This window comes from Xylaria bambusicola, assembly GCF_022495145.1.
Source record: "Xylaria bambusicola strain CBS 139988 unplaced genomic scaffold F5B22scaffold_4, whole genome shotgun sequence".
Taxonomy (NCBI): Eukaryota; Fungi; Ascomycota; class Sordariomycetes; order Xylariales; family Xylariaceae; genus Xylaria; species Xylaria bambusicola.
The window spans coordinates 19,426-46,962 of NW_025953557.1; the positions used below are offsets into that span (position 1 = coordinate 19,426).

At 48.7% G+C, this 27,537-nt stretch overlaps 9 protein-coding genes and 1 non-coding gene across 10 annotated transcripts; 5 read left to right on the forward strand and 5 right to left on the reverse strand.

Annotated features, from left to right (window-relative positions):
* Positions 1–230: 230 nt before the first annotated feature.
* Positions 231–569, reverse strand: F5B22DRAFT_642319 (uncharacterized protein; the record flags this gene model as incomplete). Its single annotated transcript, XM_047978106.1, has 2 exons — positions 231–394; positions 443–569. 2 exons carry the CDS (start codon positions 567–569, stop codon positions 231–233), a joined length of 291 nt encoding a protein of 96 aa, XP_047834662.1.
* A 356-nt stretch (positions 570–925) lies between these two features.
* F5B22DRAFT_t37 lies at positions 926–1,042 on the reverse strand. Its single transcript has one exon. It is a non-coding gene; the product is annotated as a tRNA-Val (tRNA).
* A 168-nt stretch (positions 1,043–1,210) lies between these two features.
* Positions 1,211–3,362, forward strand: F5B22DRAFT_589326 (acyl-CoA dehydrogenase). Its single transcript, XM_047973735.1, has 4 exons — positions 1,211–1,576; positions 1,646–1,722; positions 1,787–2,213; positions 2,267–3,362. The coding sequence occupies exons 1-4, from the start codon at positions 1,553–1,555 to the stop codon at positions 3,089–3,091; spliced, it is 1,353 nt and encodes a 450-aa protein (XP_047834663.1). The 5' UTR covers positions 1,211–1,552; the 3' UTR covers positions 3,092–3,362.
* A 629-nt stretch (positions 3,363–3,991) lies between these two features.
* Positions 3,992–4,921, forward strand: F5B22DRAFT_332716 (uncharacterized protein). The gene is made up of 2 exons (XM_047970818.1): positions 3,992–4,586; positions 4,685–4,921. Exons 1-2 carry the CDS (start codon positions 4,105–4,107, stop codon positions 4,824–4,826), a joined length of 624 nt encoding a protein of 207 aa, XP_047834664.1. The 5' UTR covers positions 3,992–4,104; the 3' UTR covers positions 4,827–4,921.
* Positions 4,922–5,274: 353 nt separating this feature from the next.
* Positions 5,275–7,075, reverse strand: F5B22DRAFT_589331 (P-loop containing nucleoside triphosphate hydrolase protein). Its single transcript, XM_047973736.1, has 6 exons — positions 6,841–7,075; positions 6,760–6,788; positions 6,544–6,558; positions 6,463–6,487; positions 5,977–6,408; positions 5,275–5,913 (listed from the first exon to the last, which is right to left on the reverse strand). The coding sequence occupies exons 1-6, from the start codon at positions 6,867–6,869 to the stop codon at positions 5,328–5,330; spliced, it is 1,116 nt and encodes a 371-aa protein (XP_047834665.1). The 5' UTR covers positions 6,870–7,075; the 3' UTR covers positions 5,275–5,327.
* A 161-nt stretch (positions 7,076–7,236) lies between these two features.
* Positions 7,237–9,321, reverse strand: F5B22DRAFT_332733 (uncharacterized protein). Its single transcript, XM_047970819.1, has 4 exons — positions 8,919–9,321; positions 8,696–8,858; positions 7,812–8,625; positions 7,237–7,668 (listed from the first exon to the last, which is right to left on the reverse strand). The coding sequence occupies exons 1-4, from the start codon at positions 8,946–8,948 to the stop codon at positions 7,419–7,421; spliced, it is 1,257 nt and encodes a 418-aa protein (XP_047834666.1). The 5' UTR covers positions 8,949–9,321; the 3' UTR covers positions 7,237–7,418.
* Positions 9,322–10,704: 1,383 nt separating this feature from the next.
* F5B22DRAFT_332760 (L-threo-3-deoxy-hexulosonate aldolase) lies at positions 10,705–12,313 on the forward strand. Its single transcript, XM_047970820.1, has one exon. The coding sequence runs from the start codon at positions 10,993–10,995 to the stop codon at positions 11,977–11,979; it is 987 nt and encodes a 328-aa protein (XP_047834667.1). The 5' UTR covers positions 10,705–10,992; the 3' UTR covers positions 11,980–12,313.
* A 763-nt stretch (positions 12,314–13,076) lies between these two features.
* F5B22DRAFT_589341 (FAD dependent oxidoreductase) lies at positions 13,077–15,319 on the reverse strand. The gene is made up of 2 exons (XM_047973737.1): positions 14,793–15,319; positions 13,077–14,663 (listed from the first exon to the last, which is right to left on the reverse strand). The coding sequence occupies exons 1-2, from the start codon at positions 14,833–14,835 to the stop codon at positions 13,279–13,281; spliced, it is 1,428 nt and encodes a 475-aa protein (XP_047834668.1). The 5' UTR covers positions 14,836–15,319; the 3' UTR covers positions 13,077–13,278.
* Positions 15,320–17,591: 2,272 nt separating this feature from the next.
* Positions 17,592–18,521, forward strand: F5B22DRAFT_642326 (peroxiredoxin HYR1; the record flags this gene model as incomplete). Its single annotated transcript, XM_047978107.1, has 4 exons — positions 17,592–17,634; positions 17,729–17,837; positions 18,008–18,345; positions 18,499–18,521. 4 exons carry the CDS (start codon positions 17,592–17,594, stop codon positions 18,519–18,521), a joined length of 513 nt encoding a protein of 170 aa, XP_047834669.1.
* A 3,656-nt stretch (positions 18,522–22,177) lies between these two features.
* On the forward strand, positions 22,178–23,324 carry F5B22DRAFT_589351 (uncharacterized protein). Its single transcript, XM_047973738.1, has 2 exons — positions 22,178–23,053; positions 23,112–23,324. The coding sequence occupies exon 1, from the start codon at positions 22,386–22,388 to the stop codon at positions 22,596–22,598; it is 213 nt and encodes a 70-aa protein (XP_047834670.1). The 5' UTR covers positions 22,178–22,385; the 3' UTR covers positions 22,599–23,053; positions 23,112–23,324.
* Positions 23,325–27,537: the final 4,213 nt, after the last annotated feature.

Genomic DNA, 27,537 nt, shown 5'->3' on the forward strand with positions numbered 1-27,537 from the left:
CTTCGTATGTGCACTTCGGGCGGGCACAAACGGAGGTCGCGAAAATATTGCCACTAGACCCAGGTTAGCTAAATAGGCATAGCGATCGTAAGGGTCACGATAACGCATATAGAAATGCCTTAGACAAGGCGATCTCCTAGATAACGCCAGGCTGCGGGCAAGGCACGGCAAGGGGGACGCCGCCGACAGCACACTCGAAACGGTAGCACCATTGGCATTTGCGAACGGGTTCAGTCGACGGACTGGTACGATATGCGTACCAGCATAGGTTGAGACCACGGACCAGTACAACATTCGAACCAGTACAGCTGCAGGCGCCGTACTGGTACGGCCTCGGACTGGGGCTCTTTATAGTATGCGGGGGCTAAACGCTCTTCATCGCCTAGCCGCGCGGCTTCAAGCATTAGACACTCTCAACCGGGATCCCCAACTCCCCACCAACACCTCCAAAGCACCGCAAGCGCGCCCCGTTCCCGCGCATCCATCGCGCGCCACTCGAAGCGCTCAACCCAGCGCGTCGGCTCGACCGCGAACAGACTGAGCACGTACAGCAGGTCTTCGTCGGACATGGTGCCTTGCGGCCGGTAACGGCCGAGGAGATCGGCGGGGGCTACGCCGCTGCGGGTTGGTTTTGGGTTTGCGGAGGATGGTAAGGAAGAGCGCCGCCGTGTTACTGCTTGGGCGATGAGTTGGGCGATTGATGGATGGGATGCTTTCGGCCTGTGTGGGTGGGGGTGAGTAGCTACTATGCCAAAGGATAAAATATACGTACGGGCTTTTTATAAGTAAATAAGTACTAACTAACTGCTGGCTGCTATAACAGATAAAGAGAGAGAGATAAATAGATATAATAGGTCGGTGAAAAGAGAGATTGCAACCGCAGTTAGATAGAACTCGATCGAAGAAGAAAAAAAAAAAAATTTTATCCCAGAGCCGGGAATCGAACCCGGATCCCCCGGCCCCCGAAGGGCATGGTTTTCTACCCCACCACCTTCTACCATGTGTCAACTAGGGATGCTACCTACCATTACACCACTCTGGGTACTACTTTTCTGACCCACTCCTGCCTGGTTAGGTATGTCACAAGTCGGATGGAAGTTGCATGGGAGCAGCTTCGATAAATGGATAGATGTCAGGTATATCATTCGTGCCTCTGTATCAGGAGAGATATGTGTATAAACGTTAATTGTAACTAAAAGGTAAATGAGCTTCCTCTTCGCGAGTTGGCTTACTTACCTAAGCAATGGATACCTATATCCTTTTCCCCCCTTATTCCCCAGATCATACGACAATAGCGCGCTGCAGCGCTGCAGCTCCCTAACTCAAGTAGGTAGTCAAGTACCCCGCTGTAACCCCTGTCGTACCTCGGCCATACTTCGTAAGCTGGTGCTGATGATTTGACATTTCCGCCTCGGCCTGGAGCTGCATTATCCATCTTCAGTTTAAATGTCAATAGTTTTTGTGAAACCTGTTTGGGACCATTTTTATCTTTTGCAGCAACTGTTTTGAAAGAATTCCGGGCCATAGCGTGTTGTCTGAACTATCTGTCGTGATGTCTGCTCAAATCCCTGATCTAGTATGCTACCTTCCTACCGCCACCAGGTCAATCCAAGCATGAGTTCAAGTCCACTAAGAGATACAACAGGTCGCCAGTCGCGTCAGCGACAAGGCAAAGAGGCAATTAGATATCGTCGCCAAATTTGTCGAGGAAGAGTGTATCCCGTAAGGTTTCTTATATTATACAAATCTTAAACCTCATTCCCTTACCGAGCCTAATAGTCGTTAGTGCGGATCCCGTCTTCGAAGCCCAGATCGGGCAGGGTGCATCACGATGGGAAAACCATCCAGCTATCATAGATGAGCTAAAGGCAAAAGCAAAGAAACTGGGTCTTTGGAATATGTTCTTGCCAAAGGGCCACTATAAGGAGTCGCCGGGATACACGAACTTAGAATACGGTCTGATGGCCGAGTGGCTGGGCAAATCTAGGACAGCATCGGAAGCCACAAACTGTGCCGCCCCTGATACAGGCAATATGGAAGTTCTAGCCAAGTACGGCAACGATGCCCAGAAGGCAAAGTGGCTCAAGCCCTTGATGGATGGAGAAATTCGATCCGCCTTCCTCATGACAGAACCAGATGTGGCTTCCTCTGATGCCAAGAATATCCAATTGAGTATGAGGAAAGAGGGCGATGAATATGTCCTCAACGGATCAGTTAGTCCCCTTTCCATCCTATCTATCTACATCAAAGACTTATCCTGTTACAGAAATGGTGGTCTAGTGGCGCAGGTGACCCGCGATGTAAGGTCTATATTGTTATGGGCAAGTCGGATCCCGATAACAAGGATCCATACAAGCAACAATCCGTCATTATCGTACCAGCCGGCATCAAGGGCATCACCATTCACCGGATGTTGAATGTTTACGGTTATGATGATGCGCCTCATGGACATGGACACATCTCATTCGACAATGTCCGAGTGCCTGCCAGCAACCTTGTGCTTGGTGACGGCCGCGGCTTCGAGATCATTCAAGGTCGCCTTGGACCTGGTCGAATTCACCACGCCATGCGAAGCATCGGAGCGGCCGAGAGAGCGCTAGAGTGGATGTTGATGAGAATCAACGACCCCAAGAAGACGCCCTTTGGCAAGCAGTTGAGGCAGCATGGCGTTATCCTCGAGTGGGTTGCAAAATCCCGTATTGAAATCGATTCTGCGCGCTTGGTCGTACTAAATGCGGCGGTGCGGATGGATGATCTCGGCCCGAAGGCCAGTCTCCGGGAGATTGCGCAGGCGAAAGTGCTCATTCCCCAGATGGCTCTGACAGTGATTGACCGAGCCGTACAAACCTTTGGTGGAGCCGGTGTGAGCCAGGACACACCACTCGCCAATATGTGGGCGCAAATCCGGACTCTCCGGTTAGCGGACGGGCCCGACGAGGTTCATCTACAGCAAATGGGTCGCAACGAGAACGCGAGGGGGCAAGAAGTCACGCAGAAGATTCAATCCCAGAAGCAAAAGACGGAGCAGCTGCTGAAGCAGTACGGCGTACAACGCTTCCAACCAGGCACAAAAATCCAGCACAAGTTATAATGTACTACAGCACATAGGTATCACAGGTCATAATATGGAGTTTATTGAGGCTTTCGATATAAATTGGCTGAGTGGATAAGGCTGGGGAATCTCAAGCCCGTGTAGAAGTAGGCAATCAAACAGATGTCATTGTTACCCAATGACAAAGTTCGCTCTCTTGTCACGAGTTTATGTTGTTGTTTATGGACCCTTGAAAATTAGGGTATACTATGGATGTCGATATACCTAGGTAGGCTCATGGTGTAGTGTAAGTGACGAAGTTCGCTCTGGAATGTGTTTGTTTACAGTACACAACCCTGTCTACAGGGCCCGTGTGCGCCCTGTTTGACAGGCAATGGAGACAGGCACATGAGACGCAGTGAGTCATCTTGAATGATGACACAGAGTGAGTTGTCAAGAATGCTTCACGGTTGCGAGGACGACCAAGGATTGTTCGACAGGAAACAATCAATCGAATCCATTCTACTGGCCGGGGTTTCACGGGGCCAGGGCGCCGGAATTTAGGCCCTGCAGAGAGCCCTGCAATTAAGTACCATGCTATGTATATGTACCTACCTGGTAGGTGGTAAAGTACATGGGCTCCTATAAGGCTAGCGCAGAGATGCCCCGCTAAATATCATGCCCCATCCTGTTCGTTGCTCCGTGGCAACCGGTATTGTTGACCTTCGGAAGGGCCCAGCTCGAGATTTTGTGATTTTTGTGGGCAAGAAACTACATAGTGGGTGCATTTTTTGGTGGATCTGTCGCTGTCTACTGCTGTCATACATCGTACTCTTCATATCTTGATAAAGAAAGGAATCTCCTCGCTCAAATCAGCACAAGCATTCTTCGCAAGCACACAGCAAATCCTACATTTTCTCAAAGGAAAAAAAAACCTTTAGGTCACTGCTCGCACTCACGCTCCAACTTTGCACACACACACACACATTAGACTTTCGCATCAACATATACAGACTCAGTCCGTACAGAGTCAACATCACTCCCAAGGCCTCGTCTCAGCTTCAATCACCACAATGGGTTCCGCCAGCGTTCTGTCCGAGAAGGACGCCAACACCACCCTCAAGAACCTCGCAGGGACCGGAGCCTCCAAGGCCGACATCAAGAGCATGGAATACCACCGCCAGGTGCTGAAGTCCAAGATGGAGGAAGAGAAGTACGGACACACTGCCACTGCTACTACTACTACCACCATCACCACCAACAACAACAATAGCATTACTACCATTATTATATCCCCTTCTGCCGTTGGCGCATCTTCCTCCACCTCCTCTGGCCTTGGTACCACGACCGCCGTGAATCCCATGCAGGCATCCTCCATCACCACCTCCTCCTCCCAGAAGATTATACATATCCACAGGACACTTGCCGGACTCGCAGCTAACCCCAATGCCTCTGGCACCCGTAGCTCTGCACAGCAGTACATCTCTCCCTCGGACAACATCATGAGCCCCTGCACAGCCAAGCTCAACGCCCTCAAGGGCCGCCACGCCGGAAAGTGAGTTGACCATTACGCTGAAGCTCTCGTATTGATTCTCGATACCTACCCCATCTCATGTGTAATTCGCTCGATCCAAACTAACGCGCTATCAATAGGGCAAAGCCGAAATCGCTATTCGCTCAGGCATCCGCCAAGAAATTTGTCGGCGAGAACGTGTTCGGCGCCAGGAGTGCGGAGCAGACCTCGTCGGCAAATGGCGCCGCCAGCAATAGCAACAATCTACAGCCAGGTCTATAACAGACCTCGTGATAGCACGTCCGAAGCGGTATATCTATTTAGGTATCCCGATCGGATCTGACCGTTGTACTACCAACAAACCTTGTTTCTTCTGTGCTTAATAGCTGGCCCATATTCCAGCTTGACTTTATAGCTGGACGGATCGGTATGCGAATGCTTTCTGCAAATGATGACGACCATGTGGAAATAGATGTTTCTTACTCAGTTTAAGGATAGGGGGTCAAATTGTTTGTATGTGGTTCCAGTCGCAGTGCTTAGGGTCAAATGGCGTTTTTTTGCGGGATATGGAAAGGAGTCTGGATGGAAGGAATCCTATACCTACTGCCTTCCCCTTGCGCTCAGGATAAGGGCATTTTAACGACTTGACATGATAAATACAAATACATGGCTCTCAAACACACAAACTTTAGACTCTTAACATGATTGATTATGTAGCCCTACGCTTGCACTGCAGTTCGAAAAAGCTATGTATGAAATTGTTCAGGGAATATGTAGATTAGCCTAAGCCTTGAAGGCACTAACTATGTAGACTACATCCTCGTCGGCTACTACATGTCCTAGACCAACACGTTGGGGGACATGGCGTGCGCTTGCTCCCCAAACCAGCGCATACTTGTATGTCTCTTTCAGGGTGCGATGGATTCGATCGCAAACATCCTCAATGGTAGCGCCGCTCCGGACAATAAGAGCCTCGGTCAAATCGGGCTCGACACCCTTGCGTTTAGTATAGATGCGTATGAGGCGCAGCTCCTCCCAGCAGCGATCGACGACATCCTGGACGCCAAGGTCAAGCTCGCAGCTCATGACGGCCGTATTTGGCTCGCGTGCCAAACGATCGAGGAAGTCAAGTGATACGCTATCGATCTTGTTATAGACGTAGAGGCACTTGATGTACTTGCGATGGTCCTTCATGATAACATCGATCAGGTCGTCAACTGTTGCCTCCTCGTCACGCACCAGCACTTCGCAGTTTAGTATCTTGGAGTCTCGCAAGATATTAAACACCATCTTCTCGTCAAGCCTCTTCGGTGGGTTTTGAAATGTGATTTTCATGCCACCTGCTTTCTTTACCTTCAAATAAATATTCCTAAGTCGGTCAGTATTAGTAAGTCTCTTTATATGCAGTGCTCTGGGGAAGGGTGGTTCGTACGGTGGTTCTCTATTCAACCTAATACCGACCGCCTCCAATTCAGCCTCCAGCAGCGCGCGCTGTTCGGCTTTCTTTGTTGCATCAAGAACCATGAGGATCAGATCACTCGTCTTAGCGGCCGAGATAACCTGCCGTCCTCGCCCCTTGCCTTCTGCAGCACCCTCGATAATTCCCGGCAAATCAAGTAACTGGATTTCGGCTCCACCATACTCGAGCACACCAGGAATTGCCGTTAATGTCGTGAAAGCATATGATGCTACCTCCGATCTCGTTTTCGTGACCTTCGATAAAAATGTCGACTTGCCCACGGATGGAAACCCGACGAGCGCTATCCTTGCATCTCCGCTCTTACTAACATCGAATCCAGAACCACCACCACCGCCAGCGCCGGGGCCGGGCTCAAGAAGCTGCGCTCGGAGTCGGGCGAGCTTTCTGTTTGAAAATCTTAGCTTTAGATCTCCAAGACGTGAACATCAGATTATGTACCCTTTCAGAAGACCAAGGTGATATTCTGAGTGAGATGTCAGCGTCATAATCCGAGTAAGTTGGTTGAGATATTCGGCTTACCGGTTGCCTTGTTCTCTGTAATGCGACTATTGCGTCAGCATTGACATCGGTTAGTCCATAGTCCATCGCCTCAGAGTTGGCCGCCATAGCTCTCTCCCAGAAGCATCTCGTGGCACAACGGAGAATAACGCAAGCGGACCACATACCGAGTGCCACGAGATTTATCGTGAAAGGACTAGTAGACTGTCCTCTAGGCGATGGATTTCGAGAGCTTACTCTGAGTCCTCCTCATCTCATCCTCAATCCTATGACTATCAGTCTCGCCTTCACTTCTCGAAAATAATCAATTTCACTCACTCCTTAATCTTTTCTGTAATGTTCACCATCTTGCCGGTTTATCTTGGTTTCGATGGGATTGCCAAAGTTATTAACAATTGAACTAATCCAATTTGGCCCAGCAAACCTACTGGCCAAGGATGCAGATTATGTAGGCTCGGTAGGAAGAACACTCTATGAGCTTTCCGGCTCTTCAAGGGACAGGGAGTCGATACATAGAGGCAAGTAATGTACCTAGGTTGCTCACGCATCGAATGCCCCCGCCTAACTGGGTATAATGGCGGCAAAATTAACGTGGGGTTACTACACCAATCATTTTTAGGTTTCACCGCCTTCCGTTCTCAGCGGATCTGAGGTACTCTCTAGGTAGTTAGAGCACTTCCATAGATATCATCTCTTACACCTCACCATGGGATCAGAAAAATACCCAGATTACCTACAACATCTTTCGGAACATGTTATCCCACTTTGATTCAAAACTATGCATATTTCGTGAATTTTCAAACATATAGGCTGAAGAAAGGAACGATTGCTTCATTAACAGAAGAAACCCACTGCCTGTCATCATTATGTACCATATCGGTTGCCCATCTCGTGGTCTAGGCTAGCCTCCAGACTCCACCTGTGATTTCAATCTTAATCTCTCTATTTTCATCTATACTCCTTCTACCTGCCTCGAGGATGGCGGTGGTTGCGATTGTATTAGCCAGAGTTGGCAAGCCCCGTGCATCCAAATCAGCAGGTTTGAGAGAACCGCTGTTGACAGCTCGGCAGCCATCGACGAATTTCTCAAACGACACGTATCCGTATCCACCTTGCCCATTAAAGTTGCCCTCCTCATCGGGAGCACTGTGATATAATGATTAGCTATCAGCGTATCAACCAGAATATATGAAAGCAAGAAAATCCCCCGAAAATGTAGTTCCATCAAGCCCAACAGTTCCGATCATGGAGGAGAGCGCAATCAGAAAACAAGAATAAGAGTTACTTACTATTTCATATAAAATGGATTATACCACATTAGTTGTCCAGCCGAGTCATCCGCGACGTCGTACCCGCGCTTCGCTTGGTTAATACGGACTTCTCCTTCAGCTGCCATATAGTGGAAGTATTGGTTGGAATGCACGCCAGCCTTCTGCGGCGCCGTCCAAGAGGCTGTGTATACACCAGTCGCAATCTTGCTCGGGTTATCTTTCTTTTGCCATGTTACCATTACGGTAATGGTGTCCTCGGTGGCGTCAACACAACCCAGGGTCGTTGCGATGCCCTTGGCAGCCGATCCGGACACCTTCACGGGGACAAAACCTTGTTGGGATACCATTGAATCACAGATATCTATGTGATGACTGTTCAGGTAGTATGAGATATCCGAATCGATCCCAGCCCAAGCCTTGAATGTCTGGAGCTGAGACTTCGGCTGGGACATGTAGCTGTAGAAGTAGTTGAAGTCGCCCAGTTTCTGGGCCTTGTACTTGGCATCGGCGTAGGCAGGGTCGAATCGCTTGTGGTGCTCGATGTAGACGTAAACTCCGTTTTTCTTAGCTGCTTCTATGAGCGATTGGTGATGTTCTAGAGTCTTGACTGCTGGCTTGGTAATCATCACATGAATTTTGCGCTCAATGGCATACAAGGCGATAGGATAGTGAGTTGTGTCTGGCGTGAAGATTGTGATGGCGTCGCCTGGTTTCAAAGCATCTATAGCAGCCTTATACGCATCTGAATCTTTGGCGTCGTTTGCTGGGTAAGAATCAAAGGAAGTGTCAAGGCCATTGTAGACTTTGGAAATATTCGTTTCTAGGTGCTGTCCTTCGAGTAGAGCATTATCAGTCACAACCAATACAGCACGACAGCTTTTTGGGTCGCGAGGCACACTGACTTATAGCAGGGAATTTGGTTCCATTGGTACCAGCCATGCTCAGTTTGCCAACTTTTCCTCTTCGCCGGAGGTCGAACAGAGTCAAACCAACAACACCAACCTTCTTATCAGAGCCTGAAGCTCCGCCACCTACGAAACCCGTGGTGTACTCGCCGGTACCGACCTATGTCGTGTGTCAACTGCTGAAAATAAGCCCAATAATTACCATTGTGATTGATCTCACCATCAGCACATTCAGAGGGTCAGCCATCATGAATAAGCTATTATTATTTGGTCCTGACTGTATAATTCACTGCTCACGTCAAAGCCACGCTGCAGTAACTTGTCTGAACACACAGTTGCGTCTTCAACTATTATTAGCAGGTGGTCTTCCCATAACTAATTCCGAAAGCTACCCTGGCGAGCCTGGTCCACTCATTAGCCAACGGAATAATTGGGGGGATAGTTGGAGGTGTGCCGGACTACCAGTTCTCTACCTAGTTTCTAGCAGCAAGCGGGTAAGGAGGGGGGGGCTGTCTACATATAAGTGTTGCACATGGTGGACTACTATTCTACGTTATCGCCGTGCTATAGTGCGGAGAATCGTGTCTCCATGAATTAGAAGAAGCTTCGAACATCTGTTCGATCTCGTTACTAAGCGTACCCACCATAAAGACGTGTCGCGCATTGGTATCAAGGCACATTAAAACTATGTGTATAACCCAACGCGGGTCTGATACCTGGTAATATCTGTTGCTGGCAATGTGTTCGATCTTGAGGCTTCTCGTCGGCGGTAGAGCAATAGTAGATAGGTACTTGGTCTAGGCCAGCAGGTCTCCTTAGCAATACATACATAGATACATAAACCTAGAGGCCTCGTATGAAGACTGCTTATATCTATATCTAAGCAAAGACTCGCGAACATGACAATCCAGGTAACATCTAGCGCAACTGAGGTAAAAGCCGCTGAGACAGGTACCTTTTTGGTCGATCGAGGAAGGTGGGGTGCGCCAGGCCCCGCCCCCACCTAAGGTGCGTTGACCTCCAAATTGTCTACCCCGCCATGACTTGAACTCTCTTTTCATCGTTCGTCGTCAATACCATCAATAAGAAAATATGGAAGTGGCCTGAAACCTCCACAGATAATTGTCCTGCCGGCTTAGGACGAGGCTATCCGAGGCACGCACAAGATGTTTCATCAACTCCAGCTACCTGGCTATGATATGAGCTAAGGGCAGCAGCCTCACGTCAAGGTCCAGACCGGGCCGTTTACCTGCATATGACTGGTGGAAATTAATAACTCCATGTAGAGACGCCTCGATGCCTGAAATATCATTCAGTATGAGTGCTGACCAAATACCCTCAGAACTGCAGGCACTGTGTGAGTTTGCTTAGGTATATAAGGGGAACGAACATCTGCAGTGATGCAACCGTCGAGTTTTCGTTCGCAGATGTATATCCAATCATAGTGACACCGTCGGTGTAACCAAACTTGGGTCACTACTACGTCCAGATCATTGCTGCTACTAATAGTATTCCTTAATCACTAAGAATGGATAATCATAACATCGGTAGAGATGGGAACTGCTGGCTTGGCAATGATCGGTCAACATTGCGTAGAGATTGAAATGGCATCCAGGCCAATAGTATCAGCATTTCCATCACCACCCGCCACTAAGGTTGGCAGGTTACGAGGTGATCGCTCACATGGCAACATCCGGATAAACGTTGCTCTTGATTAAATGCTGACCACAGCTTTGAAGAGCTAAAGATGATAGCTGATGTGTTCGAATCGCGGAACGTTCGTGGGATACCGAACCAGAACACTGAGCGCCTCAGCGAGCCACCGCCTTCGGTAGCCAGTCACTCGAAATATCCCCGTGCACCTTATTGCTCTTAGCTTACTCCCCAAGCAGCGAAGTTCGGTGCCCAGTAAATTCTAGGTGCAAGTGCTTTTTCGGCCCAATTCATCACGAGCAAACTGCTGGAGCGAGTAAGGTGGCGTCTCCGCACTGCTCATGACCCACTGGCGGCATGATAGAGTGGGTTGAGGAAGAGTCCAACATTTATTAGCTGACCAGAATTCGACTCTTGTTGGAGACCTTCTCGTCGGCTTTTGGTTTATAAAGATGTAGACTGCTTTCTAATTCTCGCCCTACATGTCCATGTCTATCTTACTCAATATCTCAATCCAGCTTTTCCAGCGTATTGTTTACTAAAAGACCCGTTCAACTACTTAGTCATATTCAGTTACCAAATTCCTCATCTTATACATACTACATATATACGCATTCATTCTACACACGTTTCAGACGACGATGGCTGCAGTCAACGGTAGCGTAATAAGTGGGCATGTGACCACAAGGCGACCTTTGCCCTGTGGTATCTACGCACCAACAATGAGTTTCTTCGATCCAGTTACCGAGGATCTCGATATCCCAACCATCAAGAAGCATGCTGAGCGTCTTGCACGAGATGGTCTGGCTGGTCTGGTAACTCTCGGCTCCAACGGAGAGGCCGTCCACTGCACCCGCGAGGAGAAGGTGGCCATAACCCGTGCCACAAGAGAAGCGTTAGATGCCGCCGGTTTCACAAACATGCCCATCATCGTGGGAACAACCGAAAGCAGTGTAAGAGGGACCGTCGAATTGTCCAAGATGGCTGCGGAGGCTGGCGGCGATTATGTGTTACTTCTCCCACCCAGTTATTACAAGGCGCAGGTTGACGAGGAAATGATTGAAGGCTACTACACGGCTGTAGCAGACGCAAGCCCTCTCCCTATAGTTCTATACAACTACCCTGGCGCCGTGGCAGGCGTTGACATGGACTCAGATCTAATCATCAAACTCGGCCAGCACCCCAACATCGTCGGGACCAAGTTCACATGTGGCAGCACAGGAAAGCTCACTCGCGTCGCCCTGGCCCTAGACGCGAAGACGCCGTCTTCAGAAGGCAGCGGCTACATGGCCTTTGGCGGCATCTGTGACTTCACCGTGCAGACCCTAGCGTCGGGTGGAAGCGGCATCATCGCGGGCGGAGCCAATGTTTTCCCCAAAGTCTGCGTCAAGGTGTGGAACTTGTACGCCGAGGGCAAAATAGAAGAGGCCATCAAACTGCAGAAGATCCTCTCTCGGGGCGACTGGTTCCTTACCAAACCAGCCATTGCAGGCACGAAGCAGGCGATCCAAAGCTATTTCGGCTACGGCGGGTACCCGCGTCGACCTCTCAAGCGCCTGGACGAGGCCAAGGTCGCAGCCGTAGCTGAGGGAATCCGAGACGTCATGGAGGTCGAGAAGTCGCTGTGAGTTCTGCCACTTGGGTGATGCGATTGGCTTCGCGGCGGACCCTGCTTGCATTTGCGGTCTTCTGCTTCCCACCTACCTACCTATACACCGCATTCGGTCCGGTTATATGCACATCATATAACAACCGTGAAGACCGGATTCGCTCGGCTCGGGGAAAATGCGGGGTGGAAATCTGGGGTCGAAGGGATGCGGCTCTCCTTACCACTCGCTTCTCGGCATTGCATTAACTGAGGGGAGACCGGCGTGCAATGAGCTGTGCTAATTCTTGACGTTCTTATATAATATTTTATGTTTATATTACTCTTGTGTTTCGGCGAGAGGGTGCGCCTAAGCCCTTATTTGCTGCATGGTTTGATGTATTCACCCTCCTTCCAAATCGATACTAGGAAATGATACATATAACCTGCATCTTTCCTGCGTAAATCAAGTCACATGATTTTATGCTTTGCTAGGCTATGGAACAGTATTGAGCATAGCATCCTAGAATATTGCTTAATCTTATACTAAAGGAGACCGTAAGAGAGTGCCGGATAGCCTAGAGAATTCCTCTTATATCTAGATACTTGATACATATCACGTAAAGCTCACTTCCTCTGTGGTCGTGCAAGGACAAACATACTCTTCCCTCCTCATCGGTTGTCATCAACCGTGCTTAAATACCGATATCTTACCTCGGTGCCCCCCAAGCATCCAGGACGTGGCTTGATTTGTTGCCAGATACTAGGTAGTAGCTAGGAGCAAGAAACCCAACAGTGCAGCGCTTATTAGTTACCTGTAGATATTCTCTAATTGAAGTAATATACATCCTGTGGAATTCGGGGAAGAGAGAAAATGCGGAGTAAAAGAAGGGAAATGTTATATTGTTAGTGACTATTGAGGCGCATAGGAATAGAACGGCCGTCGTCGCAATTGTGAAGACTGGCTATCTGGCGTGACTCCGTCTACGCTGGAGAGAAGGACTACAGATTTGTTTGATACCAAGTCACTACACAAATGCAACGGGATTAGATTAGAGCTACCATTCTAGGCCCCGAGGCGTTCAACATCCATTTATTCCCTAAAGAGGCGTGACGGAAATGAATGCCTCTCTGCCAGTAAGCTGCAACCAAAGAAAAGGAAGAATGATATTACTCTTATGATATACCTTCCCTTAGATAGACGACTGTATCTTAAACATACTCGTTCTTGTGTTGGCGTTGCGATCGGGATTGACTATTGTGAGAACGATTCTTATTATGTTTTATTATACGGATGTTTATATCATGCGCTAAGCTGTGGGCTTCTATGATGAAGCGAAGATTATATACCAAATTGCCTGGGGTCTAGCTCAGCGACATCTGCGCTTTTCGCGGCACCCTCGAAGATGAACTCGCTCATCAGCTTCCCTGTCGCAGGCCCATTCTGGATACCCCAACATGTATGACCTGCCGCAACCCATAGTCCCTCGACGGCTGTACCACCCACGAGAGGAGTACTCTCCTGTCCAGGGCGCATGTGTCGAGGCATGTAGCAAGCTTGTTTGGCAGTGACGGGTGCTGCTTTGAGGGTTGTGCTTACGGTGCCGATGTAGGCAACCATGTCATCACACTGCGCCGCGTCGACATCGACCAAATCGGCCGTCTCGGGAAGCGGGACGGTAGGATCACATTCTCCGCAGGCATAAACTTCGCCTGGTCGTGCATACATCTCCGGGTCTACGTGGCCATTGTGCACTCGGCGCTGCCGGTGCGGTGGGATCCAATTCGCTGGTAGCGATATGTTTGTGAATACTGCATACGGCGTCACATCCGCCTCGAAAACAACACTGTGGGCGCGCAAGCCCTCTACTTTCGTCTGTGGTAGCAAGCTACTACACCACGGACCTGCTGCAACCACGACATCTGTCACGCCAGGCATCGTGCGTGGCAGTCCTGTCACTCGATCAACATACTCGACAAATTTCACACTACCACGACTTAACCCTATCTTGGTCACCTTCGCATTCAGCCGGATATCTACGCCGGCAGCATGTGCTAAATCTGCCATGGATGTCGTAAACTGGTGCGGATGTACCTGCGCTGTCTCGGTATATCCCTCTAATCCCATTTCAGCATATTCTTCTACGAGCTCGCTATCGATCCAAGTGAGGTCTGCAGGAAGCACCGATTGGCGCAACAACGTTGTCGCGGCTTGGTCTTGCTTAGGCAACTTTTGCCAGTCTTTCCCCTCGGTCGCTTGCGATAGATCCGAAATCCGCTGCAATTGTTCGGTGCCAGATGAAAGCGCCGGAGCGCCTTGGTAGGGCTGTGGTATAACATGTTCTAGTTGCACCTGCTGAATACTTGGCGTATTTTCCTGTTGGTTTGCTCGCTTTGCTTTGCTCGAGGTGGATTTCCTCGCCTTGGACTTCGCCCTTGATCTTGAATTTTTGCCCTTCACGGTAGCAGCGATCTGAACGCATTCAAGTCGCCGGTATCCCCATCTAGCGGGGCCGCCGTGCTCAGCTGCCAGCTCGGCATGCAAACGGTACGAGAGAGGGACTATGCACATGGGATACGCCCAAAGCCCGATAAGCCCTCCAGCTTTCCCCGAGGCGCCAGCGGCGATGGAGGTAGCCTCGAGGAGAGTGATGTGGTGAATCAGGGGGTTGAAGGACGGGTGGCGCGTTAGGTAGTAAGCCGTGGTGGTACCGATTATACCTCCCCCTGCGTGTGGGATCTGGTCAGCTCGGTTCGACAGAAAGGCAAATGAGCGGCACGAGTCACTCAAGCGGGCGACGTAAGTAAAAGGCCAGCCTTACAACCTAGCGGTTGGAGCCTCGGCTGGGAGCGTACCTATGATCACGATATGTCGCGGTCGGGGTATGCGACTGTCCATCGCCTCATTGACATGGCCGATCGGATGGGGATAATAAGGAATACACAATCCAGCCGACAATGAAGGAAGCAGTACCAGTGAGAGCAGCAATATGGAGTGTTGAAATGAGTGAATGGATCGATGTTACCAGGTGTAGTTGCACAACCCGTGCGCCGAAGCAACGGCAATAGAGCCAATGGCGACCCTTGGCCTAGCCAATCAGCCAAGCGATTGGGCGGGCTCGTAGCGGTGCTTAGCACATTGTCTTACTTAGGTACCTACCTACATAGGTACTTAAGTAGTGAGTGTACTTGAGCTGAGCTTAATAACTTCGTTTCATTCATTCTGTTTTGTTCTCTGATCGTGTAGAATGTTCGGACAATTTTGATGCCTGGCATTGGGAAGTACCTGAGTAGGTCCCTCCTACTGTCGCTACTTACTGTAATGTCAACTTCGAGAAGATGGCAAGCCCGCCAACATGCAACGTACTTACCTACTTGCAGCCAACATCCTGAAGGTGTCACTGCCCAGCTAAGGATTGGCTAGTACCCGCATTTACTGAGATTATACCTCTAGAGTACTACGGTACTTCGTAAGTAATCTGCCTCCGAGCCTATGGTAGGAATGATGCAAGTTCTTCAACATTAATTGTGGGTGCGTATGCAGGAACATAATCCAGGGTTAGCCACTAGCCACCAGATATTATTATGTACCTAGGTACGCAGCTGTTCGTAGCCAACTGCTAGATACCTAGTACCTACACTAATCAAATACCTTAAGTACATATGTACCTACTTACGCATTGCCATGCATTGCATTATCAACTTCTAACATTATGAGTCTCATGAGTGCTTCTTCTCCAGTCGACATTCTATACCAAGTATATATTGTACATATAAGTATGTGGCATATACGGAGTATTCTGTAGTCTAGCTTCGGTGTTACTGTCCGAGAAAGCCGTCCACGTCCAAAACCTACAGCATCGATATTGATACCTTGTCATTTTCTTTTAACTAGGGCTAGGGCTAGTTCTAGGACTAGGTACCTAGGTACTATACATTTCCTTTCCTCCAACAGACCAAAAGCAGACCCAAGTTCTTCACGCCCAGCAGGGATGTGGTCGCGTCAATCACGCCTCTAGTAGCGTGCCTGTTGGCATACATATACCTAGATACTTAAGTACATTCTCAAGTCAACTTATACGGACTTACGACGTACGACGTACGTGCAGCGTCAATGGGATTACTGTAGCCTCGGTGTTGAATATACGCAGTATCGATCTATATGTAATCTAATCAAGCTATACACTGCTGACTCATTTCTCCATTAATCTCATATCGGCATCCAGCAGATCGATCCATACTTTAAAACAAGAGTGCATACGTAGCTACGAGTAAGTGCCCGGGTGAGACCCATAACCCTTAGTCCCTAGGTAGGTATCTAGGTAGGTAATACGGTAGGTAGATCAGTGCTCGAGGGGATGTTAAGCTGCCTCTAGCCGCTGGGACCGGCAGTTTCTTACTAATATCTACCTACTATGTACATACCTAGGTAGGTAGGGACCGGTAGATTTGCTCTTGCTATCTGCCGATATGTCAGAGCTTCGTTCTCGCCATCATAACTCTAGGTAGGTCAGAGTAGGTAGGTAGGTAGGTAGTAAGCGTTTGGCCTCAAAACATAATTGTAGGTAAGGCTTTCTACTGTAATATACGGTGCACTTACATGCAGTTGTGGTTTCGTCTCGGATCTCACAGCTGCCGTGGTCTTCGGTGGTGCCTAGTATAAAAATTGCACTGTTCTTGAGCTATCTGGCGGACTGACAGACCGAGAAAACGACCCTCCGAAGCTCCCACACAAAGCTTGCAGTGATTTGTCAAGAGGTGCAGCTTGCAGCTTAGCTTGGAATTGTTCTTGGTTGCTAGGTGGGTTCCCGCGGGGCAAGGCCTATGAAGCTCGCATACCTACTTCGTACCTAGGTAAGCTATCGTCTTTTTTACTGTTTCTTGTCATCGGTCATCCTGTCATCCCACCATCAGGACAGGACCGTCCCCGGGGCGACGTTCAGCAGAGCCCAGGGAGGCCATCAGGGCGGATGGTCTTGATTTCGACTGGCGGCGTCTCGAGTCGCTGGATGATAAGAAGTTCTACACAGCCTTCGTTGGCTCTCACTGGCATTGGTAATACTACTGCTACTGCTGCTGCTGCTGCTGCTACTACTACTACTACTATTACTACCCTTGTACCGCTCTGTATGAAGCACGTCGTTTTAATGCCGCCCACTTCGATTCCCATCCAATGCCATCCCGTATCGTCCACTCCCTTACCTCCGTAGCCTAGAGAGGTGCTACCCTACCTACCTCCCCGAGCCCTCCCCTACTTACCGCATTGAGGGGCAGCAGTGCTACACAGTACGCTAGTGCATCCGGGTACCTCGCCGGTACCTCGGCGCATGCCTGCGCGCGCCGCCTTCCCATACCTCTCGTCTGCATATCCTGCACAACACCTCTCCGGCGGCCCGTACCCTCGGCGTACCTCTGTCTATCAGCGCCATTGGGACCCTGCTGACTATTTTTGTAATTGAGGAAAAAGATCACCTTCTGTTGAAGAAGTCTAGAGTCAGAGCTCCCACCGCTCGTCCACCGCTCATCACAACCCCCACCTATAATAAGAATCCAGCTGCAACGTCCGCATCCCAGCCAACTTCTTCATTCTCTACTCTCTCTGCCGCCTCTGCCGCCTCTACCGCCTTTCCAGCAATCTCCAGATCCATAGTCACAATGGCCGCCGCCACCACTTTCTGGGACTTCACCACCAAGGACAGTACGTAGTAGCTCCCCAACATCTCCCCGTCTCCTGTCGACGTGAGACAGATAGTCGCAAGCAGCCAGCTAACTGCATCGCTTCTGTCAAACAGAGAAGGGCGCTGACAAGCCTCTGTCCGAATACAAGGGCAAGGTCGTCCTCGTTGTCAACACTGCCTCCAAGTGCGGTTTCACTCCCCAGTTCGCTGGCCTCGAGAAACTGTAAGTTGCGCTAGCCTCATTTCTCACCTTTTGTCGGCCATCTCCCTTTGCGCAATCACCCAATCTGATGAGCACCCTGGTGGCACGCTATCCAACTGCGCATACATATATCCAGTTGCAAATACACCGCCCTTCTCCTTTTGCTCACGTTCTAACAACATTTGGATTAGGTACAAGGACATCACTGCTGCCCACCCCGAAGACTTCGTCATTCTCGGCTTCCCCACCAGCCAGTTTGCTAGCCAGGAGGGCAGCAACGATGACATCCAGGAGTTTTGCCAGATCAACTACGGTGTCACCTTCCCCATCCTAGCCAAGACCGAGGTCAATGGCGAGAAGCCTGAGCCCGTCTGGGAGTGGTTGAAGAATGAGCAGGCCGGTGTCCTCGGCATCAAGCGTGTCAAGTGGAACTTCGAGAAGTTCCTCATTGGCCGTGACGGCAAGGTCAAGGGCCGCTGGGCTTCTACCACCAAACCCGAGGCTCTTGAGAAGCAAATCAAGGAGCAGCGTGAGTAACCCCCGATTTCTCTTCTCAATTTCTCTTTTCTCAATTTGGCAGTAAGCTCCTAGTCGAACTAGCTCCAGCATGGAGCAGTTCTATCTGATACTGGGATACATCGCTAGCCGTCTTGTAGACCCGCTACTAATTCTATGTTTTTAGTTGCCGTCCCCAAGAAGGAATAAATTGCGTCATGATGAGCCGCGCGTTCTGAATGAAGAAATGGTCGATGAGGTTTGGAGTTTATGAGCAAAGTTCTAATGTTTGCATTGACGATACCCCCAGGGTGGCCAAGAGAGGTGATCGCTCCGGGATTGAATGAGGCTTCATTCCACAAGGGCCCCGTAGGGCCATACGGATCACTGATTATTTAGACGAATACCACTATTTCCATTCTCACTCCTTGTCCACTTCTCCATGTTAAGCAATGTGACTGTCCTCTTGTGTATTGCAGAGTAAGTAGCAGTGCTCACCACAGATTCGACTTGGCCACCTCACTTCTTAGACTATCTGCTTGACCAGATAATTACCCCTCCAGCTGAGCTCCATTCAGCATTAGTTGTACCTCAAGGTCATAGCAGTCACAATCAGACTCTATAAGCATATCGTGCTCTTACCAAGTGACAGCGTGAATTTTGTATACCATGTATCAGTTTACTCAAGCTAGTGTTTTGATCAACTTGCGACGCAGAAGCATACCATGCGTAATTTTTCTGGGTGCAAGCTCTGACGGCAAGCATGGCATTCGCCCAAGACAGATTCATTATGTTCCTGTCCAAGCTGTGTCTGCACCCTAACGTTGTATTCGTTTCAAGATTCAGCCGCTTCGCCAGGGCATTATATGTTGCTCTTGGTTTCATGGTGGACATATGCTATGCTGCGCTCTTGCGGGACTTAGCTCACCATAACTTAGGTTTTGCTCTTGATGGTGCACATGATAATGATTTGGGCGCAGAAATAGCATTATAACCCCCTTCTTCCATCCATATCGAGTCTATGTGAATGAGTGCCGGGCAGTTTCTGTTTTAGCATGGGTATATTCTGCCGCTCTTGAGCAGGTTGTCTGCCGCTTCTGCATCGGACTCCTTTGTTAGTTATGTGTAGGTAGAATGCAAGAGCACATTTCATCCGATTCTGAAACGCATAAAGAACAATATCACAATTCTGCCTTATAACCAAATACATACCATGTTTGCTTGGAAGGAATGTTGCATTGCTTGAGCAAAGAGGATACATCTACGAAGTTTTATCATATCTTGCTATCCGAACCGTGGTGTCTGATCTCCGTCTCAGGTCCACTGCCGACGATATCGAGGTTATACACACCATAGTGCATTTAGATTTTCGAGCCAATGTGTTAGTCACCCTCTGCTATAGCTATTTGATCATCCCGAGTACCAGTGTCACCTAGGGATATTTAAGTCCGCACTGCTTGTATAACAAGGGCAGGAATACTGGGCTTGGAATCTAGGCAATTCAGATTACAATGAATAACTAAGGTTGCATAAGTCCTTGACCAACCAACTCCTTCTTGGCTGTTGGTGGCTTGACTTGACTCTATATACAACTGGTCTGCCAGCCCAGACCGCCTAGGTCCCTGGGGTCTGTTTCAAGAAGCGACGTCTGTATAACCACACTTTCCAATATTGCCTGCATGTCTTGAAAGATTATGAACAGCCTGCAATGGTCCTTCGTACGGCCGAAGTGCAAGGCGAACTGCATGTTCAGCCGGCACAGAGGTTGCACGTGTAACAGCTTGTTGTAGTCAAGTTCATAGTGGCTTGTATCGAACAAGACTTAGTTGTTATTTCCTTCTCTGGCTTGAGGAAGACTCCTTACGGCATTTCAATAATACTTATAATTCTTCTTTTATCCTAACAAGGTTTAGACTCAATAATACTAGTAAAAGAATAGATTAATAATAAGTATAAAGACATTGAGCACTTTTGATATTATGCATAATAACACAATTCCCAGTCAGCTGCTAGGTTGGCATTAGAGATATCTCCTTGATCAGCTTATATGTTAAATAAACGGTTGATATTAGTAAATATTTGGAACATGTCACATACTTGAAAGAATACGATAGTTGAAAGGCTATAGCCGAGTAAGAAAGCATTCCCACTCAGACTTAGATGATAAACATAAGTTAATTAGCCCAACCTCGAGAGAGGAGTACATATTGGAGGGGGGATGCCCAAAAAAAAAAAAAAATGACGACAGCATGTCTAGGATGCCTTAAGGAGACAGGCCCGCTAGGTCACGGCTGGAAGTTCTGTTTCAAGGAGCGGAATTGAGACTCGGGCACATATTCGCCTACACTCGGCGGTAGATTGACTACTATTTCACAATGGCTGTCACTGGGTATTCAAGCTTATTAAGGGAGAAAGCGACTATCAGCGGTTGAGAGGTCTGCTACTTGGTGTTTAAAACTTGTTTGATCCTCAAGGTGTCCAGTCCTGCTAGAGATGTTGAGTTATTATGCCGACGTCTTTTTGAACCTACTTCGTCGTGAATATTGACGGTCCATCCTTGATGGGAAGAGTGTCCCAGGTTATAGCTTGGAAATTTAGGCTAGCACGTTTAGCAGATGTAGTACATTGAGATTTAAGACGAGTCTTGAGAACAAATCCTCGTTGAGGCTCGAATTTGTGAGCTTGAAAGCAGACCAAGTCTCACTATTGATAACTTCATTGCATGGTTTCCTTCCCAATCCGTTTTCGAGCAAGCTGTACGAAGCTGATCCTGTCAGTTTGTATCTGGGATTGGCACTTCAGAGTCTGTCTCAGGCCATAGTGATTCTACATTATGTTGTAATCGACAAATAGTCGATGTTGTAATACAGTGAGAAGGCTTCAGCATATTCTTCTGGTAAGTTGTTTCTGACACCTTGCCAGATAGGTGTCAACAGCGCCCGAGGTATCGTAATATTGCGGCTGAAAGGGAATATATCACTTGTAGTCTGAGCGCTGAGAGATCAGCATGCTAAGCGAGTTTCCGACCACCCCTTCATCCACACTTCGAGTCCACTTGAAGGCATGTGTGGTCACTAGAAGAAATTTGTCACAGCTGGTGGCTATCAAAACATACATGAGTATCCTGTAGTATGTGAGTATATAGGAACTCCTGCTCGCTATGCAGGGCCCCTATTTCGTTAAGAGATATATACCCCTAATTTCTCATATGAACTATATTTCTTTGAGCAGTATTTTCTACACATATAAGAAGAATTATGAGAATTGATATTACATTGTAAGTGCTTACAAGAGGGAATACGTTTAAGATGACACCTCACCGTGACGAGAACCTCGCACGATTGATCAACATAACGAAGAGCTCATATAACAGGTCTACGCTGAACTGATTCTAGAAGACTACCTAGTGTTTGTTAGTAACGATAGTTTAGTGTATCCCGCTACCATACCCTCCATCTTTCTCAACCCAGTTAAGGGTAGAATACATGGGAGGGTATGAACTTGCATGCTGTGTCAAGTAACGGGTGAATATTTTATGCCCGAAAATATGGCCCCAGATCATTCTCCAGGTAGCATGGTAATGGAGACTAAAAGTACGCCGCTAAGGTTGCCGGCACGTAATTCTTGAGGTCTCGCACCAGTGTATGGGTAGGGCACACCAATCTGGACACCATATATCATAGATTCACTCAGCTTCACTGGATTTACGCGTTATTCTAGTGAATATAGTGGCCAGAGGAGCACAAGGCCACAGATGTTAGGGAATTGAAGGTCTTGAAAGTCGGGTATACCCCGTTTAGGCTATATTATAGCCTAGCAGACCAAAGCTTGTGAGACATACACATAGTAAACCATGCGCTGTTTTAGTGTGAGATGTCTGAGACGTGCTATATATGGAGGCGTATGATTAGCTCTAGTCTTTGGGAGCGATTTACCCTCAAAACTGTTGCTATGTCTCACGCCTGTCCAGGTGAAAAGAGAATCAAGGGGGGCGAGGACGTATGTAATTGGATCTGTGAATTCGCATAGTTTGCCGACACTACAGGTAAGACATAGTGTACTTATTAGTTAGCTATGTTGGTCATATTGATAATAACATCTATCGTATCCCCCGGATCGACAACCGCTTGGGGCTCCATAGGGTTGTTAATCAATCGTCTTTTGAGCATGTATAATTCAAGATGTTGTTATCATAGTACACATACATTGGCCTACTATCGCCAGAAGTTTCCACGTATAAGTGGGAACTTATTGACAGCTCTATATAATCGTCGATGTCTGTTATGATATTACTGCAACCAACTCAATTGTTAGCTCTCCTCATACTAACGTCAGCGTGCATAGCTCACCATACTGGCGGTATATGCGAAACCAAAGGCGATCGTCAATGCGGCTAACAAGTGTTTTCTGTTTTCCATCAGGATGCCCAACAATCACTTACATGCTGACTAGACTTGGACGGTCAATATGTGTAGCAAGTAGTAACCCTCGCCAGTGTTGCTCGCACATGGACCATTTACCAGTTGACAGTGCATGACGCCTGAGGAATATGTCGAATCAAGATAGAATTCTGTCGCTGCTAGAAGCACGTGTATATTTCAGCCATGCGTGAAAGGCCCGATAGAGACACATGCGTGATGCTCCCTTTCCCGCGCTCGGACATTCTCGCCGGCATCAATCACCTAACGGGAGACCCATAGTCACCAGTACGATCCTAGTAAGTCTTTGCAGGCTTCTGTCTTCTGGAACATTGTTGTCAGACGACGACAAGACACTACAAGACGCTAGATCGGGTTGTACCTTTTCGTTTTAGACGCCACGTATAGTACTGCAATTTTGGTGGTTTTTTCTCCCTCGCGTTCTCACCAATGGGCCAGACGGAAATAGAGATGTTTCAGCAGTTCCAAGCTTACGTAGAGGGAACCAGACACTCTAATTTGCAGAAGCACGTCCATTTTCTCACAGATTTTAGTGCGTCATACGATCGTGGCGTGTCCAAAGGTAACCCAGTCCAACAGGTCTGATGCCTGCAAGTCCCTACATACCCGCGCCGGGATGAAGCCTCGAGCGGATTCATGGCGTCTAATACACGCGTTGAACGGACAGGATAGAAATAACAGGAAATAGGTGCACAGTACCTTGGTATTTTTCAACTCAAGGGAATCCTAGTTTCTGAGAAGCCGCCGCAATCATTAGGACAGTTTTACCAGCTTCTTAGAGAATCCTGTTTGTCTCGCATCTTTGCCCATCTACACGGTACTGGCAAATGCACTAGGATTATACCCTTGATCATGAGAAATTATCCGCTTTGACTGTCTTTCCCGCCGGCATGATCCCATACCCGGTTGTCGTGCTGACTGCTCGGCTGATTAACATTACATACCCTGCCGCCCTTAGTCCGGAGGAGCGTCTATCCTGCGCGCTGTTCTGTAGGGCACTGGCAACCGTGCGACACCGGTGCATGAATAACAGCAAATAAGCTTAACTTATTCTACGACGCCGGTTCATCCTCCGGCGTCCCGGAGCCCACGGACATTCGCAATTGATTGAGTACCGTATGCACAGTATAATCCGCCGACAACGACAACATGGCGCGGCGAATATGATGGACGTAGGAAAACGGCCATGGCACCAATCAGACTCTCAAGGAATTAGTTGCTGAAGATTGCTAAAGCGTAAGCAACAACAGCAGTTGAAACCCCTTTGAAGCTTAACTAGAATACCGTCGAACTATTCCTGCTTGTGTACCCAGAGGCTTGAATCTACCGGTACCTACATCTAGGTACAGACCTGTGCCATCTGCTTCCCTACTTACACAATATGGCAATGTACCCGGGCCACCTGCATCCACAAGTACATGGATAGTTAAACACATACAGTAGTGTATGTATGTAGTGCCCTGCACATGCGGCTAAGAATCACAAAAACAGGGTAGCGATGTGAAGCGGTCTACGATGCACGTCAGTGAATTCCACGAAAGCAAGTCAATCGCTCACATGATCTATCCCCCTAACCCAACTACCATCTTACATCGCATTACTTACATCCAAGCATCTATTAAAGTACATGCATATGGTAATTACACGCTCCGGCAATTCGAAGCGAGACCGACAGATTCCGTAGCCACCTCCGTCAGATGGCGTCAAAGACGGCATACCGTTCTCGGATCTCACAATGCCGACACCATCCCTAGGTCAGCCAGACTAATTGAACTTAACATGACTTCTCAGAACTCGCGCCCGCAAAGTCCACCTATTCTAGGCAAGTTGTCTCTTACCACAGCTCTCCTTGTCTTCCGGAAAGCTACGTAGCGCAGTATATGGTGCAGTCTAAGAGGAGAACCGGCGGCCTGCGGTTCAAGATAAGAGGATCTCGTTATTGAAAGAAAAACCCTATACCTCGCCCTACCTAGCAAGCTCCGGAGGCGAACCTCTTTTGGCGATCTCGTCACTAGATTAGCGTGTGTAGTGCCAGGTAACGTATCTGTTCCAGCTAACTTAGTATAACTAACCTAAGCAATGTATCCATCCATCCTACCTATCTATCTTCAGACACTATCTAGTGTGTTGTAGTTATCTCTACCCTAAACGCCCGGTACTTGCTTTATTTCACAAATGGGTCTCCACAAAACCCCTTCAAGGAGGCTAAGGTCGCGAAAGAGGAAAAAACGGCCCATGGCAACAGGAAACGATAATCATGCTGTACCGACTTACTGTACCGCTGTCTACGCTAAGATATTGCTTCCCCATACTGCCCGCTTCGGCGCTAGTTCCAGACGGCGCGAAAGTCGTCTACATATCCTTAAATATGTACATGAATATGCCACAATGCATGTACATACTTACATAGTAAATACAAGGGCTGCGAGATGTGGGTAGTAGCTAAGCATGGAGCTGTACGCTAGGTAATAAGGAAAGATAAGTCCGTACATACATATGATGGCGCGCGGGCAAAGGTAAGGTTACTTACACTACACCACATAGCACAGCACTAGGTATCTCTCCCCCGCGTCCTTTCATCAGATGACGAGCAATATCCGCTTGCACAATCTGTACGTAATATCAACTTGTAGCCTTGGAACTCGAAAGCCCAGACCGCCAGAATCTGGAGTACAGTAGGTTATGGAGAGTGCACGCGCTGCTTCATACTAGGATCGTCGGACCCAGCAGGGACCGTACATCTTGAACTTTGGTAGGCCTGACTTGTAAGTGAACCTGACCAAGCTCCATCCCGTAGTATCGTAGTATTCTGCAGTAAGGAGTTATGGGCCCCACGTTATGTAGGATTCGAGTAAGTACCGCGGGAATAGCTTCATGGTTCGCATGTTAACAAGGTCCTCAGACTCGGCTATCGAAAGTCGGATCACTAACGTTGTATATCCTCCGAAGAGGGGTGGGGGGGGACTTGCTTATAGAGATCCTTTTATCAAAATCTTTGTTTACTACTGTAAGTGGTAAACGAGTTAGTATTGAACTCGGCCCAGGGGCGAAAATGCGAACGAGCGAGCGACTGGGTTAGGTAGGCTGAGCAGCATAACAACTACTGTAAGGACCTAATGTACACCTTCGTCGATGAATTTAGCGTACATGGATGAAATCGGACGAACACCCCCTACGATATCGTCGGTAAGTGACATGTGATGCCGAATACCTAACCTACCTCCCCGGTACCAGCGGGCTATTTTTAAACAAAGAAATTCACACAGACTTAATAAGCACGCCCCTGAACCGCTGTCAGTCCAGGTACGGTTTCATATTGATCGTCCCTCTGTCCCTAGCGAGGGTTGATAATGGAGACCCGGCCGCCGCCGGTACTTGAAATAGATATATATCCCTTGTCCGAATTGCACCGCCTGCTTCTTCTCGGCGATGATGCGATGATAAATCAATATTTCCTGCTGGCGAAAGTGTAGCATCTACACAAGGGAATCGCACTCCAAATCTCCGAAGCAGATGATGGCGAGTTGGGAAATAAGGTCCGATTGCCACTGAAGCCCAATTACGATCATAGTCTTCCGAACTACTTAGGATCGTTGATGGTCATGGTCATGGTCAATGGCACCGCGCTGGACTGTCCACGAGCCCTTGTCCTACCCCGGGTTTTCGAAGCCGGGCCGAAAGGGATGAGGCTAGCGGCACAACACCTGCAATGGGGGGCCTGGTCTTGCCCTTCAATGGTGTGAGCGGAGGTGACCGGCTTCGGCAATCGCTGAATAGTGTAGGTAAGTACTGTGGTTTAGGGGGCGGAAAATAGCAATTGGGATGTAACGAGCCTTTTTGCTGCTGGCATGTAGTCGTCTGACTTCCTTCGCTGCTTGATGTTCGGGTGTTTTATCGGGGATTTTATTTTCTCTTCCTTCTTCTCACGAGGCTACGCTGCAGTGGGTTGGATGTTGATAAGAATAGCTCAGACCGATACCTACTTAGCTACTGTACCGTATCCGATGAAAACGCAAGGTGACATGACGTGGTCTGATGATGCGCCTCGCAATTCCTTGCCTCGTCGTAGGAGGCGAACAGATGCATGCCTAGTCATGTAGTCAGGATCGTGGGCTTGTTTCGTAGTCAGGCATCATTCAGTCCTCTCTTATTCTCCTCTCCTAGCCCGTCTCGGCATTCGAGCGCGGGTTCCCGACCGCGCGCCCAACTAGCGCGATGGTTAGCCCATCCCACTTCCCCAGATTTTTACTAATGGGCTAATGGCCAGGGTTTGCTGGCAACGGACAGGCCACACCACCTCTGCATCTGCTCTGCACCACCAGCTAGTGCCAATACCATGTAATTTGTGAAACGGACTTGGGCAAAATAGATGAAAGGTCCCCTGAGGAAGTTCGGAGATAAGATCTGGGAGCCAACCCACTTCCGTCGTACAACGCCCAATGAGATCCGACGGCCCGAGCTTCTTGTCGCCCCAGGATGCAAGCATCAGATTTGGTGACAAGTAGGTAGGTAGGTCAGTAGTGTACTACCGTACATATCTACAGTCCACTCACTGTATGCCGCATTGTTTTGTTCTCCGAGTTCCTGGCCCTTGAGATAACATCCCACACCACACTCCCCTACACTACTAGGTATGTACACGACCCAGACTGTCTCGACTGTGAATGGCGGGCGTGGGGTATGTAGGATTGACCCTTCGAGGCCCCCGCTTAATAACCTTGGTCTGCCCCTGGCGATGAGGCTGAGGCGCTGAGATTGCATGCATTGACGAGCCGGCTGGATTCGCA

What these genes read in the sequence shown, in the direction of transcription:
- F5B22DRAFT_332733 (XM_047970819.1), bottom strand. Translation starts at nt 8,948, where the DNA reads ATGATGGCTGACCCTCTGAATGTGCTGATG. An exon ending in ACCCTCTGAATGTGCTGATG is followed by an intron (nt 8,859 to 8,918) that starts GTGAGATCAATC and finishes CACACGACATAG; the next exon opens with GTCGGTACCGGCGAGTACAC. An exon ending in AACCAAATTCCCTGCTATAA is followed by an intron (nt 8,626 to 8,695) that starts GTCAGTGTGCCT and finishes CTCTACTCGAAG; the next exon opens with GACAGCACCTAGAAACGAAT.
- F5B22DRAFT_332760 (XM_047970820.1), top strand. Translation starts at nt 10,993, where the DNA reads ATGGCTGCAGTCAACGGTAGCGTAATAAGTGGGCATGTGACCACAAGG.
- F5B22DRAFT_589331 (XM_047973736.1), bottom strand. Translation starts at nt 6,869, where the DNA reads ATGGTGAACATTACAGAAAAGATTAAGGA. An exon ending in ATTACAGAAAAGATTAAGGA is followed by an intron (nt 6,789 to 6,840) that starts GTGAGTGAAATT and finishes TGATAGTCATAG; the next exon opens with GATTGAGGATGAGATGAGGA. An exon ending in CACCTTGGTCTTCTGAAAGG is followed by an intron (nt 6,409 to 6,462) that starts GTACATAATCTG and finishes ATTTTCAAACAG; the next exon opens with AAAGCTCGCCCGACTCCGAG.
- F5B22DRAFT_589341 (XM_047973737.1), bottom strand. Translation starts at nt 14,835, where the DNA reads ATGGACAGTCGCATACCCCGACCGCGACATATCGTGATCATAG. An exon ending in GCGACATATCGTGATCATAG is followed by an intron (nt 14,664 to 14,792) that starts GTACGCTCCCAG and finishes TCCCACACGCAG; the next exon opens with GGGGAGGTATAATCGGTACC.
- F5B22DRAFT_589351 (XM_047973738.1), top strand. Translation starts at nt 22,386, where the DNA reads ATGTTGGTCATATTGATAATAACATCTATCGTATCCCCCGGATCGACA.
- F5B22DRAFT_589326 (XM_047973735.1), top strand. Translation starts at nt 1,553, where the DNA reads ATGTCTGCTCAAATCCCTGATCTA. An exon ending in CTGCTCAAATCCCTGATCTA is followed by an intron (nt 1,577 to 1,645) that starts GTATGCTACCTT and finishes GAGATACAACAG; the next exon opens with GTCGCCAGTCGCGTCAGCGA. An exon ending in GTCGAGGAAGAGTGTATCCC is followed by an intron (nt 1,723 to 1,786) that starts GTAAGGTTTCTT and finishes AATAGTCGTTAG; the next exon opens with TGCGGATCCCGTCTTCGAAG.
- F5B22DRAFT_332716 (XM_047970818.1), top strand. Translation starts at nt 4,105, where the DNA reads ATGGGTTCCGCCAGCGTTCTGTCCGAGAAGGACGCCAACACCACCCTC. An exon ending in AAGGGCCGCCACGCCGGAAA is followed by an intron (nt 4,587 to 4,684) that starts GTGAGTTGACCA and finishes CGCTATCAATAG; the next exon opens with GGCAAAGCCGAAATCGCTAT.